At 36.5% G+C, this 20,546-nt stretch overlaps 1 protein-coding gene across 1 annotated transcript in view; it reads right to left on the bottom strand.

Moving 5' to 3' along the window:
* OTOG (otogelin) overlaps positions 1 to 20,546 on the bottom strand; it is a 93,625-nt gene that overhangs the window by 57,454 nt on the left and 15,625 nt on the right. Inside the window, exons 14-23 of the mRNA XM_085062962.1 lie at positions 19,963 to 20,009; positions 19,337 to 19,482; positions 13,836 to 13,968; positions 12,688 to 12,865; positions 10,837 to 10,961; positions 9,713 to 9,925; positions 7,967 to 8,132; positions 7,393 to 7,467; positions 4,868 to 4,911; positions 3,540 to 3,693 (exon numbers count right to left, since the gene is read on the bottom strand). Of these exons, the coding sequence (XP_084919088.1) occupies positions 3,540 to 3,693; positions 4,868 to 4,911; positions 7,393 to 7,467; positions 7,967 to 8,132; positions 9,713 to 9,925; positions 10,837 to 10,961; positions 12,688 to 12,865; positions 13,836 to 13,968; positions 19,337 to 19,482; positions 19,963 to 20,009 (1,281 nt within the window). The remainder of the gene's footprint in view (positions 1 to 3,539; positions 3,694 to 4,867; positions 4,912 to 7,392; positions 7,468 to 7,966; positions 8,133 to 9,712; positions 9,926 to 10,836; positions 10,962 to 12,687; positions 12,866 to 13,835; positions 13,969 to 19,336; positions 19,483 to 19,962; positions 20,010 to 20,546) is intronic.

Raw genomic sequence — 20,546 nt, forward strand, 5'->3', positions numbered from 1 at the left:
CCTTTTTTTTTAAAATCATAGAACCATTTCGGTTGGAAAAGACCTCTAGAATAATTAACTCCAAACATTATAATACCCCCTCAAAACTATATATATTGCAAAAACAGTACAGATTTTATACTGTACACTCTATAAAGTACATATTGGTTAAATCCAACATGCTGCAGTCAGAGGGCAAAAGCTTGTCAATGGGGGAAGTGAGAAAACATGAGTAACTCCTTCAGGAAAGTGACTACTTTTCTTGAGAGCAACACTAAGAGCAGGCAGTAAGCAACAATGAACAGAAGCTGTTTCAGAGATCATTACTGATGTGACTGGAGACCATGGAAAACTAATGGAATAGGACAGGCACAAATCAGCATATGTGCATTTGTAGCCAATATGTCCCATAGCATGCAGAAATGTAGGAAGATGCTACTGTTTTCCCCTCTCCTTTTATTCTGTCTTTTCTCCTTGTTTCTTCTGCAGTCTGATTAAAGATTCTGCCTCCATATCAAATCACATATTTTATTTAGTTAAGGAGAGAAAAATCATTTGAATCATAGAAACGCAGAAGCAGAAAATGTAATTCAAATATTGTACTTGAAAAAATATGCACTGAGAAAGTATTACTTATTCTTTTTTAAATGCAACATGGAAATATAGGAAATTTCCATTTAAACAGCGACAGATGAAAACCAGTAAAAAATATAAATAAAGTCTTAAAAATTACTTAATATGTCAGGCAAAGTAGGGTGAGCCAATACTAGAAAGTGAGTTCCAGGAGAATGAATGTTTGATTTCAACAGCTTCTAAAACAGACAGAAAACTTATCATCAATTTTTGTGAGAAAATTGCAGATAAGAACTGTAACCAACAAAAATGATCCCCTGTAAATTTAGATATGTACTTAAGCATGGTTACTTGTATCTGATTTACTGACTGAAGAGGAAAAAGAAGGTTGAATACTTCATACACAGTCATACTACAAGAACAAAGAAAGAAGTAATGCTAGAAACAGTGAAACATTTGAAAGAATATTTCAGACTCCAGATACTAGAAATATAGACTGCAAGATAAAATTATTGCCCTCTTGAAATCCTAATACCACTTCTGTGAAAACAAGTTCTTTCATTCTTTTTCTTAAGTACCTCTCAGGGTATCACTGAGTAACAGTCACTCCACTAAACCAATCAGAAAGGTCCTTCCTCCTGAAAAAACACAGCTTCCTACACAGGTTTCTTAGTTGTGACATACTCACTTTTGTAATTAGTTTACTTAAATAAATTAAATACATTAAACTGATTCCATTACTATTTTGATCAGTTTACCTTACAGGTATTGAGGTAAACCAATGCAAGATCTCAAAGGAGAACAAAAGCATGAATAAAGGAATTAAACTTATTGTTTGAGGTAAAGAACTAATGTTGATAACATCAAAGAAATTCCAAGGAAATTGCATTACCCTTTTAAAATGGACAATGTCACCTCAGTTTTCTATTTCACCAGGAAGAACTGACAGCCTAGAAAAGTGATTTCAAAGTTGCACAAATTCACAGTCCATTTGAATCCTGCACTGCTTGAACTGTAATGAACACAAAATAAGGTATTGTGCAAAGGTAATTGTATTTCACCCATCTTTCTCTTCCAAAAATTTAAGTTGGTCTTACTGTACTGCACTGAATCTACTGTGTCCAATCTGCAGCATGAGCCATTGGATTGTGAATTCAGTGACTGACTTAAAACATTAGGGCTCTTCAGATGCAGCTCTATCCAAAAGCAACTCTTAGTAAACTTCCTAAACCATTAAGATTCATTATCTAAATAAAAAATCTGCATCATTAATACACAGCGTAAGTCTCTTGCTTTTCCAAAAGCACACCAAAAAACCACACACCTTTAGGATAATCTTAACTTCCCAAAATCTCAAATAAAACCAGAAGTATATAAGCAATATAAGACCACTAGAGCTGAAAATTTGAAAGATGTCAGTTTTGACAGCTTTGCAAGTGACTTTAATTTCTACTTCATCAGTACAGATTGACATTCGTAATTCTACCTTAAGTGGCACTGAGGGTAAAATCCTGAAAAAACAAAAAAGCCTCTCGATTCACACCCCCTCGAAAAAACTCCAAAATAAAGAAACAAACCCCACCCAAATAAACAAAAAAAAACCCAAAAAACAAACCCCAACCAAACAAAAACCCAACAAAACCAAATCATTTTGTGTTAGTATCTCTACAGGCAATGTACAGCCATAGCAAAACAGAAATCAGTTTGCCAAAGTTACAGTAAAGTTACAGCTTGACAAAGCTCCTTAATTTTGTATTTTTGTCCCTAGGAAATCATAACACTATGCCTCTTATAACCATAAAACCATATTATCAGAGCTTTGGGATCACCAGCTCCTGACACTGAGCCCTCTGATGCTAAAAAAAAAAGTAATTACCTATGTTCCAGACCTAAATTACATCAGGAAGCAGTACAGATCACAAGCTCAGAGGTTATTCACAGCAAAATAGCAGAGAATAAAAAGTTTATATTATCTCAGTTGCCAGCCATATAGTGCTGCTGAAAGTACCCACTGGTTTTGAAGGGTATCAGCCAGGTCCAAAATGGAGAATTTTTGCAATTCTGAAAATATCTACCTCCAATTCATTTCAAAATCCACCTTAGCACAGCACTTTTTCTCCATAGTGCTATACTGTGAGTTCTACTCATTACCAGTTCTATTTCATGTGCACCATTTGACATTTCATGTTTCTGGATGTTTACATAAAACCCAAAAATTCTGAGTAGCAATATTTTATCATTTCATAGAAATACCTACACATCACTCAGTATGAGTCCACAGACATCAAATGAGCTATTTCAACACAATTCAAATGAGGCTCTGGCTTTTATTATGTTTTGAGAAGACCATCAAGGTATAAACAATAATTTTAGAGCTATAATGCCAAAAAACTTCAGGCTGTGTGCTTAAGAATCTAAATCCCATCAAGACTAGCATAACTTAAACACATTATTATTTTTACATTCAAAATTCTCTCAACAATACAATCCTTGATTCCAAAACAGCTCATCTGCACATTACCAGCATAAATCCCCAAGACTTAAAAGATCCTTTTGAGGAAAATAATACTGAAATTATGCCTATGAAAAAAGAAACTTTTGCATCAGCCAGACATTGAAATAAGAGGCTAGATACCTGAAAAAAAATCTAGATAAACACAATTCTTCTAGATAAACACAAATCTTCTTACTGAAGAATTATTTCAATGCCATTTCTACAGTCCTGTTATTTTGAGTTTATTATTGTGAAGTATTAGACATTGACTCCACTTGTCTCTTGGTTTAGCATTTAGCATTTATTATGACTTCAACAGCCATTATCATGGGGTAAGCCTTCATAAGATGGATGCTCTCACCCTTTGATATCTCAAATTCTTCGAGCAGGATTCTGCTAGGTAGAAAACCTTAGCAGAATGAATTATGCAATCACTACTGAAGGCAGTTAATTATGTTTGTGCACCATAAGAAGCAAATCTGTCCATACTCACCCTGGTGGGCAGACACAACCTGACACACAAGGAATGTGTGCTGAGAAAGTGAGGTTTAGCAGCTGATTCTCACAAGTTCTCTCCCTGCTAAGCTCAGGATCCACTTGTGGATTACTGCAGTTAATATAAATCTGTCCAACTGGGCAGCTGTGTGCTAGGGGGGAAAAAATTGACAAATGCTTTAGTCTTTATACCTGAAATTTTGTATTCTGTAAATGCGTGCAATAGATTTAGATTAAGCTTATGTAACACAAAAGTATAATATCCAGCAATAATAGCAACATGCAATTGCCTCTCCTTCAGAGAGAGGCATATTCTATGTAACTTCATAGAACACCTATATTTCTCATACAAAACACTGAAAAGAATATATTCCTTTAGGAAGGGACATGACTTTTTCAACTGTTAGCCAGGAATTGCTCCTCCAAAACAGAAATGAAAAGTACTACTGACAGAGAAATAAAAAATCCAAGAGAAAGCAAAAAAAATATCAAGAATAGGTCTGATACCTACATTTGACTTGCCATGCTGGAGCTACTGACTATGAACAAAGCAACTCTATTGCACTGTTGCTTTTGGGCTGCACTGAGCATACTGTGTACACAAACAGTAGTGTCGGTGTTTTAAATTGGTTTTAGTGGGTTGCTGGGATTTTGCTGAAATATCTGTTAAGGAAAGAGGTTCTGGAAAATTGTAAAATCAGTAAAACCACCACCTCCAAGTGCATGGGGAACAGCTTTCTAGCCAAAAAGTTGGCAATTCCAGAATGGGAACCTCAAACAAATGTCTTTCTCAATAAAATAAAATGAGAATCATAACAAGAGTATGGACTGTAATACTTCATGACATATGAAATCTACTCTAATGGAAAAAGCACTTGTTACATTGCCTTGCAAAGTATGAATTTTTTTTTTCATGTTTCTGTTTATTGGGGTTTCTGGAGGGAAAGAAAATATATCTGTGAAAAATTACTTCCAGTGTTCAGCTCCTACATTCATGTTATTTGCGGCAAAGCTAACCTTTGTTTGTCCTACTGAAGGTCTGTTTATCATGCAGTTAACCTTATCTGCACTAGCAATCTAAAAAAATAGCATTTTAAAGTACTGGGGTGAAAAAATTTCTCAGATTTAACAGTACTTTGAATAGTTAGGCTGGTACAAAGCAAGAGCATTACTTTCAATCACAAAAATGTAAAATCATGGATCCCCTCCTGGAAGTTAATTTGTACACGTTGCACACTATCTTCTAGTTCAGACAAGAGGTTCCACAGAGATTGGAGGAATGTATTGATTGAGCTTCAAGTATTTTTTCCCTCTCTCTTCACTCACCTATTACATTGTTATCACAATTCATTACTCCATCTCGGCAATGGCTGCAATAGAAATACACAAAGATGTAGTGAGAGACAGGAAGATCTAAAATATTAATATTCTATTATATTCTAGAAAATATTCTATTTAGTAATGCAGTATAAGTCAATACAAAATAATTTTGTAAATTTTTGCACCGAACATAACTGGGGATAAAATGTGCCTTGCCTTTACACATGAAGATCATTAGTCAAACATCAAACTTTTGCTTTATGCATAATGTTATCATGAGTTAAAATTCATGGGCTGACAAAAAAAATACATACAGGAATATACCCCTATACTGCTCCCAAAAACATTTCTCCTACATGACACAGTTCAAAACTGCATAGAACTCAACCTAATAAGACACTCTATGCAGGGAAGCACTGAGAAACCTAAGACTGTTTGCTCCTTTCTAATTTGAGCCAAAATAATCAAGTACTTTTATAAATGGTAGCAGCTCCTATTGCAAGTCATTGTCAGGGAAAACTGTAGCAGTGCTGGCTTAGTTTCAGGTCCTGGTCTTCACTAGAGAACCTGAGCCCCTGAACTATTCTCCCATTCTTTTGCAATGGCTCAGGCATCCCCAGGATCCCTATCACTAGTCAGCAGATTCAGAACCAAATTCTGTATGTGCTGCAGTGTCTCTGTGAACACACTTGGAGTTGTGTATGGACACCAGAGCCCTGCAGGAAAAGTGCTCAAGGACTGCACAGTATCACTCAGGCAAGAGGAAAGGGAGTACCAAAGGGAGCTGAGAAGGAGGCAAATCAATATCAGAATGATAATGTTTTAAAGAACTGGTTGAGAGCAACAGAGCAGAAAAGCTATTCCACAGACAAACATCAGAAGAAATTCCAGTTTGAAAGTGGAAGTTCCAAAGAAGAAGCAATAGAGAGGAAAAAGGATGGGGAGAATATAATAAAGATCATAATTCTTTCTGATAAAAATTAAGTGACAGATAAAAAAAACCATCAGCACATAGTTTGCTTTGTCCAGTTCATCCACACATGTTCCTACATGATTCCTAATGTATTATTTAGCACAAGGCAATTCAGAGGAGCTGACTGTACATCTGCATTTGAAAGCCTTTCCTCCCAGCAGATATGTATATAGTCTTATTAAAACACCTCAAGGAAAAATCATGACTAAACGGGAGACACAGACTTCTAAATCTGTATAAAATTCTCATAGTTATAAACCATTCGATTTTTTTTTAAACAAATATAAGCTGCCAGATCTCAAACAATTCCACTGAAATCAACAGAAAGAGGACTTTTGTCTACAGGAATTTAAGAACTACATTTGTGGATGATCATATGATCTTCATTCAGCCATATATCCATTACGGGGCTCAGCAAAATTAGCTAAACTAGATCCTTGAGGAGGATTAAAGATTCACCAGGAGAAGACCCTTTCCTTGACTGCCAGTGCTGTTTTGCACATGCTCTGTGACCAAAAATACCCTGGGAGGGCAGGCAACAGCAAACCCAGCCTTTGCATGGCCCCATATGCAGAACGGGCTGCCTGGCACCCTCCAGGGAATCAGCCCTAAGGTAAAAATGAGCTAACCTGATGAGTAAGATATTGATTTATAATAATCAGTATTTATGTACTGCTGAAAAGGGAGAGAAGGAGTTTGTGTGTGCTTACTAAGTGCCCCCATTGCAATAGGTGTCTGACAACACCAATCTCTCATATGGCCTTTGCAACAAACTAAAGTACCACGCTGATCTATCACAGACATGATTTGGTCTGCTCTGCTTTTAATTAAGTGCTGCAACAACTGATACAGGCAGTGAGCTCAGATACTACTTCTGAAAGCTTGTTATTTACATAACTTCTTGTCCACATTATTTAACCTCCTCCAGACAGAAACAAGTGTTGAAAAGGATGCATCTGGTAGCAGCCAGATCATTTAACAAGCTTTCTTATTTAATGTCATGACTGTGATAATGCAAATGGAAGAGCAAGAGGACAAAAACAAATGCCAAATGTAAGGAACAGTAACAGAGATGCTTATTTACCATTGGCTGCAGCTGACAGTTTTTTGTGTTGTTTCTTAGTTGATAAAAGCCACATTGCTCTTTTATAATGATTCTATACTAGTGGAAGACAGAGTCTTAATAATTCTTCATAAATGCATTTAGAATCTGGTAAAGGGAAGGAGAATAGCAATGAAGATCTATGGACAGTCAGGAAATGTCTGAGCCTTTCTGGAGCTCTCAACATTAGTATGGATATAAGAAATTATTGTGGCTTTTCTCTCTGTTTTGCATTTCAATATATTGCATTACAAAGCACAGCAGCCTGAAAAATCTATGTTCTAAAAGACATTTGTGAAACACGTAGAACACTGATGCAAGTCTATTCTCTATGTTTCATTAAAAAATAACTAAAATAACCAAAAGAAAATCCAACAAGCTAGCCAGAATGATTTGATAGAGATCTTTAAAAAGTGATACAGTTTAGTTATGTGAAAACACAGTTCTGTATCTTACCATTTGCCTAAAGATGTCATGACATTTTCTCCAGGGGGATAGTCAATTCCTTGAAAATAACATGGGCATTCATTTCTGGAGTAGAGAAAAAACATGTAACTGATTAACCCACACCGAAGAAAGAAATAAAAATTCCCACTGACTTAATTACTGTTCAAATTTCAGTTGGTTGCTTTGTTAGTTTTGGTGAGGCTTTTTTTGTTCACTGGTGGTTTTGGGGCTGTTTGGGGTTTTGTTTTTTTAAAGCAAGAAACTGATCTCAATACTCCTATAGAAAATCAAAAACATTCCAAACCAAATCAGTAGGAAAGTGGAAGATTGTGTCTTGCATCTCTTATGTGCCAAAAACCAGACAGGATGTAACAACTAGTGCTAATGATACTGAGTGTCCATACTATAGAAAAGCTATTTTTGATCAACACAGACATCAGTTCTGCATAATTCTAAGAGACCCTGTCAAGTTTACAGATGCGTATCCTCTACAGGGTACACGTTTATTAGCTTTCCACTCTGACTTGCAAATGTGGTGGGCTAAAACAGTGAGTGTGACTATCAGAACTGCAACTTTACCCACCTCTGCACACATCGGTCAGTCTTGGTATCCAAATACATTCCAGAGGGACAAGCACAGCCTTCAACACAATCACTGCTGCATGTCTCTGGCACAGACAATGCTTGGCAGGTTCTGCCACAGGTAGATACACAAGTACTGTACTCCTTTGTATCTTCACATGAAAGAGCTGTCCAAACGAAACAAATCTCTCAAATTACGGTGCAAGAGACTCAAGTACCTCCCAACAGTTTTCTGATAAACATCTCCATTCTTTCATTCCCAATCACATTAAATTCCACTAAAATTGCTATCCTGGCACTGTGCTGTGTAAACTACACAGATGTAAAACCACAGTAATAACAAGTGCAATGAGTCTGGGCAGTTAATCCAGATTTACACTGTGGAAACCAAACAGCTGAAGCCTTTTTGCCCCTAACTCTGACAATACTTGGCTCTTGTGCATGGACTTTTGGAAATGCACAGCACCTTAAAAATACCTTAAAAGCATCAAATAAAATGTACTTTTCAGATGTTGCACAATACCATATTAAGTTATCATATACATATACACGAAAATATATATATTCATATATATATATATCTGTCTTCTATAAAGCTCCACTAAAAAAAGTCTGAAGCTCTTGAAATACTAACAGATTTGCATATTTTAAATGCTTTAAGCATAACTTTTTAAATATATCATAAGAAAACTATACTTGCTTCCAGAAAAGTAAACTAAAATCAAATGGATAGAATGACCCATTCAGTCATAAGTGGGAAATAGCCATTCATGCCATAATTAATACAAACAAGCCAGCCATTGCAGATGTACATACAGATACTTCAGCTTGAGATGCTTAAGGTGGACCAACTTTCTAAAAATCCTCTTTATCATGCATTACAACATGGATAATTACATGATGTGATAACAGCCACTAGATGTTAAGTTCTTGAGGATTGCTTAGAAAAGATTTTCAAACTTGTTAATAGAGCCAAACCTACAACAGGGGTGTCAGTTTCAGGTTGTTTTATAGGGTTTCCAATTCTATAATTTTTAAAAAATGTATGTGAGGGCTCTATGTGTCCTAATAATATCTTTTCCATTACTAAAATTTAATATAAAGAATTTAATATTATCCCACTCCTTTGCTTGTGAGGCTTTATGGAGTAGATACGTCACCTTTGGCTATCTATATTCTTCTATTCATTTTAAACTAAGTATCAGCAATACCAATTCTCAACACTTGCTTCAGCACTTCGTGAATTTCAGTGTCACTGACAGTGAGAGAATAAGTTAAGAGATTGTCAGACAGCAGAGTTCGACACTAATGCAACTAAAACTGCTAAACACCATCATTATTATTCTTGTTCATTTATAAAATTAGATAAATGTAGCATCTACAAGGAAAAGAAATCTATTCATGCAGCTCATTAATAATATCTATATGATATGAGATATGCAATGCCACATAAGAAGGGCAAACATATTTTGAATTCTGTATACATTTGAAGTGCTCCAACTACTTAAAAAGATCTTTATAATGTTTCACAAGTCAAGGAACTAAAGAAAGTAAACTTTAAAGGAATAATCCTCTAAGAATGCTGTTACTAATTCTGTTTTGACAAAAAATAACCTCATCCTGTGGGCAAAAGATCATGCTAGAATTAATCCTTTTCTCATTTAAAGGTTGTATTAATTTATTTTCTGATTGTCTCTGAAGTCCTCAGACAGTAATTATTTAAGACTAGAATTGCAAGGAAACTCACCACAATCTGGGACAGCTCCTCTGAAATCTATTACAACTCCAAACCTTCGGCAATGATGAGCGTAATGGGCCAGAGCAGAGCAAAAACAAGTCTGTCCACATTTGCAAGTGTCTCTTCTGCACTGCTCAAAATAGGGAACAGGACTCAAATAGGGGTAGCATGGAGCAAAAAGATCTTTCGTAAGGATGCTACAAGCTTCCGTTGCATAAGAGGCTACACAAATAACAGATTAAAAACTGTTTCAGTGAGGGAGTTTAAAAGACTTGGAACAGAAAGCATCTTCTATACAATGCAACAGATCATGGTGATAGACTAGTGCCACATAAATCTTTTTATCTTTGATATCTCTACAGCTGCACAGAATGACTAGCCTTCATGTCCAAATCTGTCACCAAGAAGGCAGCTTTTTAGTACTGCACATTGTATCAATACTCAAAGAGAGAGATGCTGAAAGCAGGAGACATGACAATTCGCTAGCACTGCTGAAATTACAGGCAAAACCTTAATATTTCACCTCATAGACTTTACAAGTGTGCAGTGTTCAATACAAGAAGTGGTAGGAACTGTGAAATGGATACAATTAATGATCTACAAAGCTCATCATTATTGAAGGATGACTTAGTATCCATGTATGATCCTCATAGCATCAGCCACCTGCACTTTATCCCAGCTGGACCCTTTCAGCTAAATCAATAGGCTGGCAGTGCATAAGCATCTTTCTCCTACTCATTCTCTTCCCTAGCAGACAACTAAATCAAGTATTTTGTTTTTTCAGTATTTTCAAAAATGAATACTGCAATAGTTTTGAGTCTCCTTAGCTAGAAGCATCACCAATAGATGACATGCTACCAACCTTAAATGCATGTCTAACTTAACACAGTGTAACTGCAAACCAGAAGTAAAGAGAAGGTATTTCAAGTGCATCTGCAAGTATTACAAAATCCTCAGACAATACAAAATGTGATCTCTTAGGGGATTGAACTCAGCAAATATTACCTGTAAGTACTAAGTTTTTTAATGTGCAGGATTGGTTTTTTTACTGTACCTGATCCAAGTAGAAAAATGGGCACAGATGTACTAAGTAGAAATACATTTGTCAATAACAATTTGCCTTCACTGCCCACCTGCCTGCAGATGGACATCACACGGATCCACTTGGGAACTATCATGCACAAGAATGCACGCTGATGAAGTTTTCCATGCATTTCCAAACAGCTCTGGAGTGCTTTCTGTTACTCCAACTGGAGATCTTTTACAAAACAGAAGTCAGGCAGAAAAGATACAGTGAATTTTCAGTATGGTCTTAGTTCTAGCACCCTCTGATTCAAACTCTTCTTTCACTATTCCATATTCTCATGCACTGGCCCATAAAACTGTAATCATAAGTTTCAGGACTTCTCTGTCTTTGAAGGTAGAGGCCCAAAAACAAGAGAAGACGTCTTCTAGAGACTTTTTAAGGAACCAAAGATCAAAATAGACCAAATTCCATTTTTGCAAGAGAGCAGGGACCACCACTGTCTGAAAGTCTGAACTCCCTTATTTGTACTTTTGTTTCCTCAGCGATATCTGATTCATTTTTATTTCTCCTCTGCCTGTATTTTCCTGACTGTTGCTAGATAGCTGACTTCCCAGGCTCTTTATTCCCTGCAGGAAAGATAAAAATAAATCCAAGCATTCAGAAATGTAACTGCAAAAGCAATTGAACAGATACCCCTGAGGCCCAGGTAACAGAAGCTGAATGATAAAGATTTTGGTCAAAATAACCAAGGCACAATAATATCATATCATAAAGAAAGAATGATCAAAACTATGCAGTTAAATATGGAGTGTTACACTCAGTTGACTAAAAAGACTGCATTAGGCCCACAATCAGTAGCACTGCCATTGGTAAAGCAGTTGGGAGTGAAGGTGTTGCAAAAGACACTGTCCATGGCAAGTCTCCCAAATCTGGTGTGAATCAGGCTTTTTTGTGTATGTATCAAGATGCTTGTACACCATGGTCAACACAATTCATAAATCCCCAGGTTTAAGGGCATTTTTCACAAATACAAACTATTTAGCAACTTCTCATTTGCATGAGGACAATCCAAAGACTGTAATCAAAAATATATTACAAAACTGCTTGTAAAATAGAGAAATATTTTGAGGAGCTTTACTTAAAACTTCTTCATTGAGAAAGTGCCTATATATTTAATAGTCTCATTATAAATAATAGTCTGATAATTCTTTTTAATCTGTAAGATAAAAATTGTTCAAAACTTCACTGACACTTGTGTATGTGTCTTTTTAAACGGGAACTATACCACTAAGCTTATCCATTTTTCAATTAGTTTTGAGCTACAAAAATTTCAACTGTCTTGAGATTAAGTTCTCTTACTTTATTTTTTTCTTGGTAAAAGAAATATCCTTTCATGTTCTAAATTTATGTTCTTCTAGCTCCATTAGGCTACTCCAGTTCCCTGTAAGTCAATTTGTTCTTTAGTGTCTGTGAGAAATTAGTTGCAAATAAACTGGGCAAAAATAAATTTTGGGCAGCTCTGACCACTTCTCACTGCATCAGAGCAAAAGGAAGCTCAGGCAGCAGCCAGGTCCTGTTGCTGGTCTGCAGGCACTGAACAATGAAGGTTCTGTCAGAGACAGCAGATTTGAACTTTCAGCAGAAAATAGGAGCTGGAAAGAGACAGAGGCTTGCAGGGAGGCATACAGTTCCTTATGTAGGCCACTCCATATTTTGGACAACATTTTTCTGGTAAAATAGCCCTTGTGCATCATATAAATGGCACCAGACTTTTAATATAAAATATTTTGAGCAAAACCTGGCTTGAAAATCTGTAGCTAAAGCTACAGATTTTCTGTTAGCAAACTAAACCCTACTACCAAAAATCCATCCTTTCAGCTTCAGTACACACTTGATCCACCACTCTAACTGTGGACATTCATATACTGGCAGATAGAAATCTTGCAGTTATGCATACAAAAAATCATCCTCTGTGTTTCCATTGAAGGTTCCACAAAGACCTATGGTGTCATCCTTCCAGCGTTCATCCACCTGAAGGTAAAGCCTCAGTCCTTCTCTGTCGTAGAGGATCCGTAATCCAATGTGTGTCTTTACTTGCAGAAATACAGAGGAGAGTTTCCGTACTTCAAATAACTCTGGGGAGTAAAAACAGAGATTTTTGAAAGGCAAAAGAAACCTGTTTGAAATTTACATTTTGTTTCTTGTCATTTCACTGGTTTTGGTTTATATCACCTTTATGTAAGTTTAATTTTTTTTCTATTAAGGCCCTATTTTCCCCTAATCATGATTTCTCATGAAAGGTTATACTGATTCAAACTTGAAGAAGAAAACAAGAAACTTGTGAGAGTCACCACACTTTAAAAAAATGCATTCAGAGTTCATGGAAACATCCATAAAAGTAAACTAAATTAAATCAATTTAAAGGTACAAACACTGCAGACCATTTCTTGTAGACAAACTAATCCTAAGAGCAGGAACATGCTTCTTCCTATGTTAAAGCCTTTTTTGTGAAATTCCCAGAGAGCCAAAGCCTTGCAGACATCAAATATACTAATGATTTGCATAATAAAGTCTCAAAGGTAACATTAAATCTCACCATCATATATTCCTGCATAGAAAGCCAGACACCTTCAGGCCAGAGATTTAAAAATTCAAAAATAAACTAAATAAATTTTTTGTTTTAAAAACTGTCGCTCATCTCTAAGGGGCAATAGGGCTCCTTCTGCTTAAATTCATGTGACTTGCTTACAAAAATGGAAAAAGACATGATTCAGTTCGAGAATCAGAGAAAAGAATTTCCCCTCAGGCAAGAACTAACAAACCTTGCAAATGTGAGGGATTTGGACTTGTTGAAATAAACACAGTCTTAACCTAAGAGACAAGCAGCCCAATGCAGCTACTGCACAACTCCTACCATTAGTGAAAAATGTACATTAAAAGTTAATTTGTGAAGCATTTCATCAGAATTTAACAATATTGCTATTAAAATATGCCTTTTAACTTCAGTATGGTTGCAATATTGACAGTATCACAACATGCACAAGTGTCATTAAAATATTGCTCTAGTGTTTGATATGATTCATATGCTTTTGTATTATTTCTTACCATCAGCATAAGGCAAGTTAATTTTGTACTGGTCATGGATCAAAACATCTCCTGAATGAGTCAGAGTCACTTGCCTCTTGGGGTCCTGCTTTAGAATAAGGCTGATGGATTGGATACATGATCCATCCTGGTTCTACAAGTAAGAGAAAAACAAGAAAAACAATGGGGATTGAAGATTTTAAGATATATCTTGCTCCTTAGCAGAGTGCAATTGTAAAACATGCAGCTTTATAGCTAAGAAAATTCAGTCTTTTGAACTATTTACCATATATATATTTTTAATAATAACACTGGTTTGCAAATACAGCACAAAAATGGGATTTAGAAAGACAAATTTAAGCAATTCTTACATAGCTTAGTACCAAGACTTAGTACCAAGACCACAATTCATGAGACAACCTGATTAAAAACCCACAGAGTCTGAGCTGATGCTCTTGAACAACACTGCATTATCTACAGAGCAGTGCACCCAATTCCAGATTTGTACTTTAATGTGTTCTGATACACCCAGGTTCTTTTAAAGCATATTTTAAGATACAAAATTCTTTTAAAGGCAAACATTAATGAAAGACAGAAGCATATTGTAAATCACTATTTAAAACAGCATTTAAGTTCATTACTTCAGAGGGGAGTTGCAGAGTAGAGCTCATTCATTAGCTCCCTGGGTGAATATTGATATGAGAAAGGCAGCGTGATGACAGCATATAATATCACAACATCCAACTGACCCAGCTTGCTTTTTGGTGCTACCATTGCTTATCCTTATTTGCATTTCACTTCGCCAAGTCAAAATGTCATATAGCAAAAAAACATAAGTAGGAATACCGCATTGCGGTCTGGATGAAATATATTAAAAAAAAAAAATCCTAGACCAACCTTCTTTACTTTTTTTACACCCATGCTCTTCAGTGAAACTTCTTTGTCAGCCATACTGAAAGCAGTTAATTAACTGAAACTCTACAACAAATACACCTCTACTAAGTAACATGGAAACAAGTCAGATAGATGATTAACACTAGTCTGTGGCACTCAAAGCTTCCAAGACAGGATTTCCAAATTCCAGAGTAACTACAGGTACTTTGTCTTCCAATGCCAATATGGAAAGAATGCTTGTCAAAGCATGTATATTACAGTAGATTAACAGTTTTTTCTTAACAGGATGAATTCAATTGCTACTTAATTTTTTTAAAAGAAAAATGTGCTATCAAAGATAATCAGGCACAGAGCTGGATGAAGAGATGACTTGAACTTCACCATGTCAGCATTCTGTAACTGACTTGGCTAAATGGTGAAAGACATCAGAATCCCAGTCCACATTCTACTTTCTCATTGCTCTTGGAGGAAATCAGGTTTCTGCCACTCCTGCTACACTCACATCTCTTTCCCATAACCTGAGACACCAGCTGATTTGCACTGGCTTAGTGTGCCTGGATAAAGTTAAGCAACCGTCCAGTCCCTGCCATCTACACACAAAAGGGGGAAACACCCAGCTGCTGTTCCTTTTGTTCAGCCTCCTTTACTGCAAGTCCTTGTAACCACTTTACAGGTATTCCAGAACAATGACAAAAATTGGGTCCAGTCACTTTTGTCACACTATTTGTTCATTTTACTCTCATCTCAATTATGCATCCTCAATGTCTCATAATGTCCTAACAAAAACATCCCTCTTATCAAATCCATTTTCAGCACAAATTCAAAAAGTGTTACAGACTAGAATATACACAGACATGTCTGAAATTCCTTGGTCAAAGAAGTGTTTAGGTCTCACTGCAGAAAATTCCACATTGATTGGATCTGGAACTGTGCTGCGGCCAAGGAACAACCACAAGAGGTGTTGGAGGCTGCATTATTCAGCCCCACTGCCTCCAGTGGAGGCATAACTATTGATGAAACAGTAAAGTTTTAAGCCTCTTCAGTGCTGAAAGAGGCACTGAAAAAGATATAATTAAGATGACCTTTGGGCAGTTGCACAAACAGCAGAATTATACAGTGAATAGCACCAATCACAGTGTAAAGAGATCAGAATGTTCAGATCAAAGTTTTACATTTTATTCAACTGTCTCTGACTTTCACTGGGACTTGTCTAATACAGGGTAAATATTGTCCTGCTAATTAAAAACCAATTCCTAGAGCTGCAAGGATCACTGGACACTACCATGTGGCTCTGACAGATGCTGAACTAGCACACAGCAGACCTGTCAGCTCCTCAAGTACCACAGACACAAGTACACATTGGTGTGTAAAGATTAAAAACTACATGCAGAATTTCCCTGTCTCTAGAAAATAATGGAACAGTGATCTTTCATCAACAGATGAAATGATAAAGTGAAGCTTGAAAATAGCAAATTATAAAAACTTGAGATATTTTGTCAGCTCAACCAACTCTCCAGGACTGACAGTGAAGACAGACATCTGCCTAGTGAAGCCATGTGCTTGTAGCTTGTCTCGCTGTCTTGCCTCTTTACTAGGATTTTAGGTTTCTGTGCATTTCATTTGGCAACAATGGCTACAAATTGACAATATTGTTGGTCTTTTAAGAAGCTGAAAATAAAAGAATGGCGGGTGCCATGAAGAGCAGAACCAAGAAAACCACCACCCATACTATATACATCACTACACAGTATTGACAAAAGCTTTATTATTCCTTCAGGCTTAAACTGAAGAAGAAATTCTGCCTGACAATTGTTCTCTGTTCCAATAGACTGTTTCTTTCACAGCACTGCCCCTGCCAGCTTTTGGCAGGTGTTTTCACAGGAATGGCCATTTCTCTCACTAGACACTTAAAAAAAAAAAAAACCAACAAAACTATATTCAGAAGACCTTCTCATCATACAAACTACAAAGCCAGTGAGGCTGTCACCTGAAACTCAGATAAGGTTAAGCTGTGCTGATCACTTGACTGATTCTTCTTCCAGAAAGTGCTTAAACAAAATTTCACATCGTTTTGAAATAACTTGTTGCCTGATGACTGTTTATGTCACCAACTCTAAGGCTCAGGATGACTGGATTCTTTGTGATTCAGAAAGCTAAAATCTCCCCAGGTATTTTCTTTCCACATTTTTCAGTCTGCTTGAATGAGATGGGAGCGATAAGGCTTTTTTAAAGACGCACATAAAATCTCAAACCATCAAGAAATATGAGATTCCACATTTCAAATCTTTTAGCTTACCATTTCAATTCATTAATTTTTATAAATGGGAAAAAAAGATAATGGAGGGTGCCTGGGGAACTGAAAAGCAGCTCTTCTGCCAAGTTGTACCTGCTGGTTGATAATTAGACACTTGAATAGCTGCACTGAAGCCCCACATTCTTGCATTATACTACGCAAACTGTTCTCACTACCCTCCTACCATTGTACACCGATAATTAAATTAGCAGCACATAGCCCTGGGATATACCCCACAATCCTCTGATCATCCACCTGATTGTTAACATTCAGAACGCTTTACTCAAACCTCTGTAAAACCTATACCTGTTAGGGACTGATCAGGCTACCTTTGTTATAGGCTTGGTGACGTATGAAGCCCAATGTACTTCAGCCAAGAAGAAAGTGTTCACCTACTAACCACCTGGATACAGAGACATTAAGCAAAGTCACTAAGTCAGGCTGAAGAAGAATGCAAAAGTTACTGCAAAGGCACTCTGCAGTCTCACCAGTGCTGCAGAAAGTCTAATAGTTTGGTCATCTCCTTCCCCAACAAAAAGTAACCACAACTAAACCAAAAAGCACAATTCTGTTTTATACACTGAGATAAGTGTTCCCCTAACACAAGGGAATGAAATCCACACACATACCCTGCACACTACCAGAGCACGTATTTGCTCTGTTGTCCATTGATGGGCTTTTCAACACATCAGGCTGAAAGTTACCTCGCTGTGAGCTTCTGCAAGAAGTCAATTTGGCCTCAACTCTCATTTGATAAAAAAAGTTGCCTATACAGTTTCTCTGGGGATTTCCTTTGCTTTTGTTCCGTGATATAGAACAGCTATACTATACACAACCACCTTTCTCAAGCTCCTTTTTTGGACTCTGCAAAATTCTACGACTGTGACACTGACTGAATAACTGTATGCCTATGTTTATGTTTTGTTTCACAGCTATTTGTGTCATTTTTCTTTGAGATGACACTAACTTAATCCACTCCTCCAACGCTAGCACAGTATGAAGCCAGCCCAATTTGTCAAAACCAAGCCAATTGAAATATGCCCTTGAAGTGGGGAATCGTAACAACAACCAAATATATCTTGGAACAGCCCCAGTCTTCCTATAAACAGGAAATATTAGCAGGATCACCACATTCTTCCCAATTCAAAGAAAAATGCACACAGAGGTTAAAGCCTGGAAGTTTTTAAAATGTGCATGTCCTTGCCAAGATGTCATTTCACAGCCCCACTGGAACACTTCTATCTCAATGAGCTAAGGCTATTAGAGCATTATACAGCAATTGTATTTGCAACCCAGGAACCCATTTTTTCCAACAGTGGTAACTAGAAGGCCCTGTCACATATCTCACCTGGTGTCCTGATAGACTTCTAGGAACCATAGAAGACACATTCATTTGTGGATCATCAAGTTTCAAAATATATTTGGTCTCTATCCAGTGAAGCTGTTTTTCTCTACCTCCCAACTTTTACCACTGAAATGAGGGGACTCCCTGCACTCAGTCTCCTATCTCTTACCTGGATGGCAAACAATTTCTATTGTAATAAACTTGCAAATTTAGTATCAATTCCTTCTTAAAAGTATTTTCTGTCATGCAGAGAAGTAGATTAAAATGCAGAAATAGAAAACAGAAAGAAAACGTAGCATGACAACTTATATAACCATTTCTTTTCCCCATGGAAATCTCAAATGCAAGAACAATAGAAACTGCAGAGAAGAGTGTTGCAATCAATGTAAAAGGACTTACAGAATCATACATTTATTTAGAACACAAAAGAAAACTAATGTAGTTACCTCCACAGAAGTACAAATCAATGGCGCTAAATCTGATTTTATGTGAATTACGTAATAACGTGGGCCTAACACCTATAGATGGTCTAGAACTACAGCAAAGTCATATTTAAGGTTATATACACTTCAAATGCCTATACAGTTGCTTCTAAATAAAAATTACAGAAGGCCATTGTAGACAGAAAATAAATCTGGCCAAGACACAGTCTTTCTCCTACTGTAAGTCCAGCAATTGGTAATCATGACCTTAAAACAGACATAAGCCAAATCATGCCCTTACAGGCACATGCAGAACTCAGTGAGAAAAGCCTGATTCCAGACAACAGCTAAGCTCAGTCAACTACACTTCCCATAACATGCATGTATTTTTAAGATCTGCTCTAACTTGACATAACTTCTGGAAAAATATAAGCCCTTTTAAGACTGTAATAAAAATAAAAATCTGCAGTCAAAAACCACAGTGATCCACTTTCTTTTTTATACTCTTTTCATCTCAATTAACTGACCCTTCAAGTCATAAACATTAAAAGAAGGTTGCAAGTCTTACCTGGCCACAAGGAGCATTTTGCAAGGATACAGTAAACATTCCAGATGTGCGACTCTTTGCCAGAATATATTGGCAAGTCGCTTGGAAAGTGTATTTGCGCCCATCAAAGGTCACGAAATGAGTGTCTCCTGAAACGGAGCATTCAGCTGCCAAGCAAAATAAATAATGCATGTAAGTATGTGGTAAAGACAGTGTACTCTCCTCAGTTATTACTGCTGTAGAGTTCGCACACTCTGATGGATTCTATAATTTTTAAAATTGTATTCATATTACAACCAGGTACTAGCAACATGGTTAGGAATTTAAATTTTTCCTTGCTTTTGTTATGGAGTTCCTAGCTAATGCCAGGCTAGGATAACTGAACAGCTCTTCCCCCAGAAGGAGACAATAACGTGTGTCATCCTTATATGATGGGTATTTGATTTATGGCTCTTAAAACTGATTTTTAGAAACAGTAACACAGTTAACTCATAAGCCAGACCATTTTAATATTTAATCTGAGTGTGTAGATAGAAATAAAAATGCAAATTACATAGCGAAATATCATATTTAAATCTAAAAGTAATACTTTACCTGAAGTAAGAATTCAGTTATCAAACATGTAAGTATTCAAGGCTTTCACATACCTGGACATGTAAGATTTGTACAGATCCACTTTCCTCCAATGCAGGTGCTGAAATTAAAACAAAAACTTTTCATACTTTTAGTTTGTGAATTATGTACAACTGTCCCTCTGTTGCTCTTCCTGGATTCCTTCTCTATGGAATGAGCACCAAATGTCTTGAGTCTTACAAAAGGGTATAACAGTTATCACAGTCTTTGGAATGCCTGGAAACTTGTCATGAGGACATGGTCATGTGAAATTTCATCCATTCATTCAGTAACACTTTCATTTCTTTTTATCTCCTTAGCAACCACTATAAAAGTTAAGGATTAATAATATTGAGAAGAATAAACAAGCAATTTGAATCTTCCAAATTTTAAAGATAAAACTGTTGTGGGGGGAAAGAAAAATTACACATCTGCAAGTTTGTCCATTTTCTTCAGTTAAGGTGATCCAATAAAATGCACTCTCTTCCTAGAAATTTTTCTTTCCAATTTATAAAATTAACTTACAAATTCCAAACCAGCAGCTTAGTGTCACAATCATATCAGGTCTCTACATCCAAGTGAGACAATACAAACAGGAGACAAAGTCAAAGCAGTTTTC

This window comes from Lichenostomus cassidix, chromosome 5 (genome assembly GCF_008360975.1).
Source record: "Lichenostomus cassidix isolate B80296 chromosome 5, HeHo_3.0, whole genome shotgun sequence".
In the NCBI taxonomy this organism is placed as follows: Eukaryota; Metazoa; Chordata; class Aves; order Passeriformes; family Meliphagidae; genus Lichenostomus; species Lichenostomus cassidix.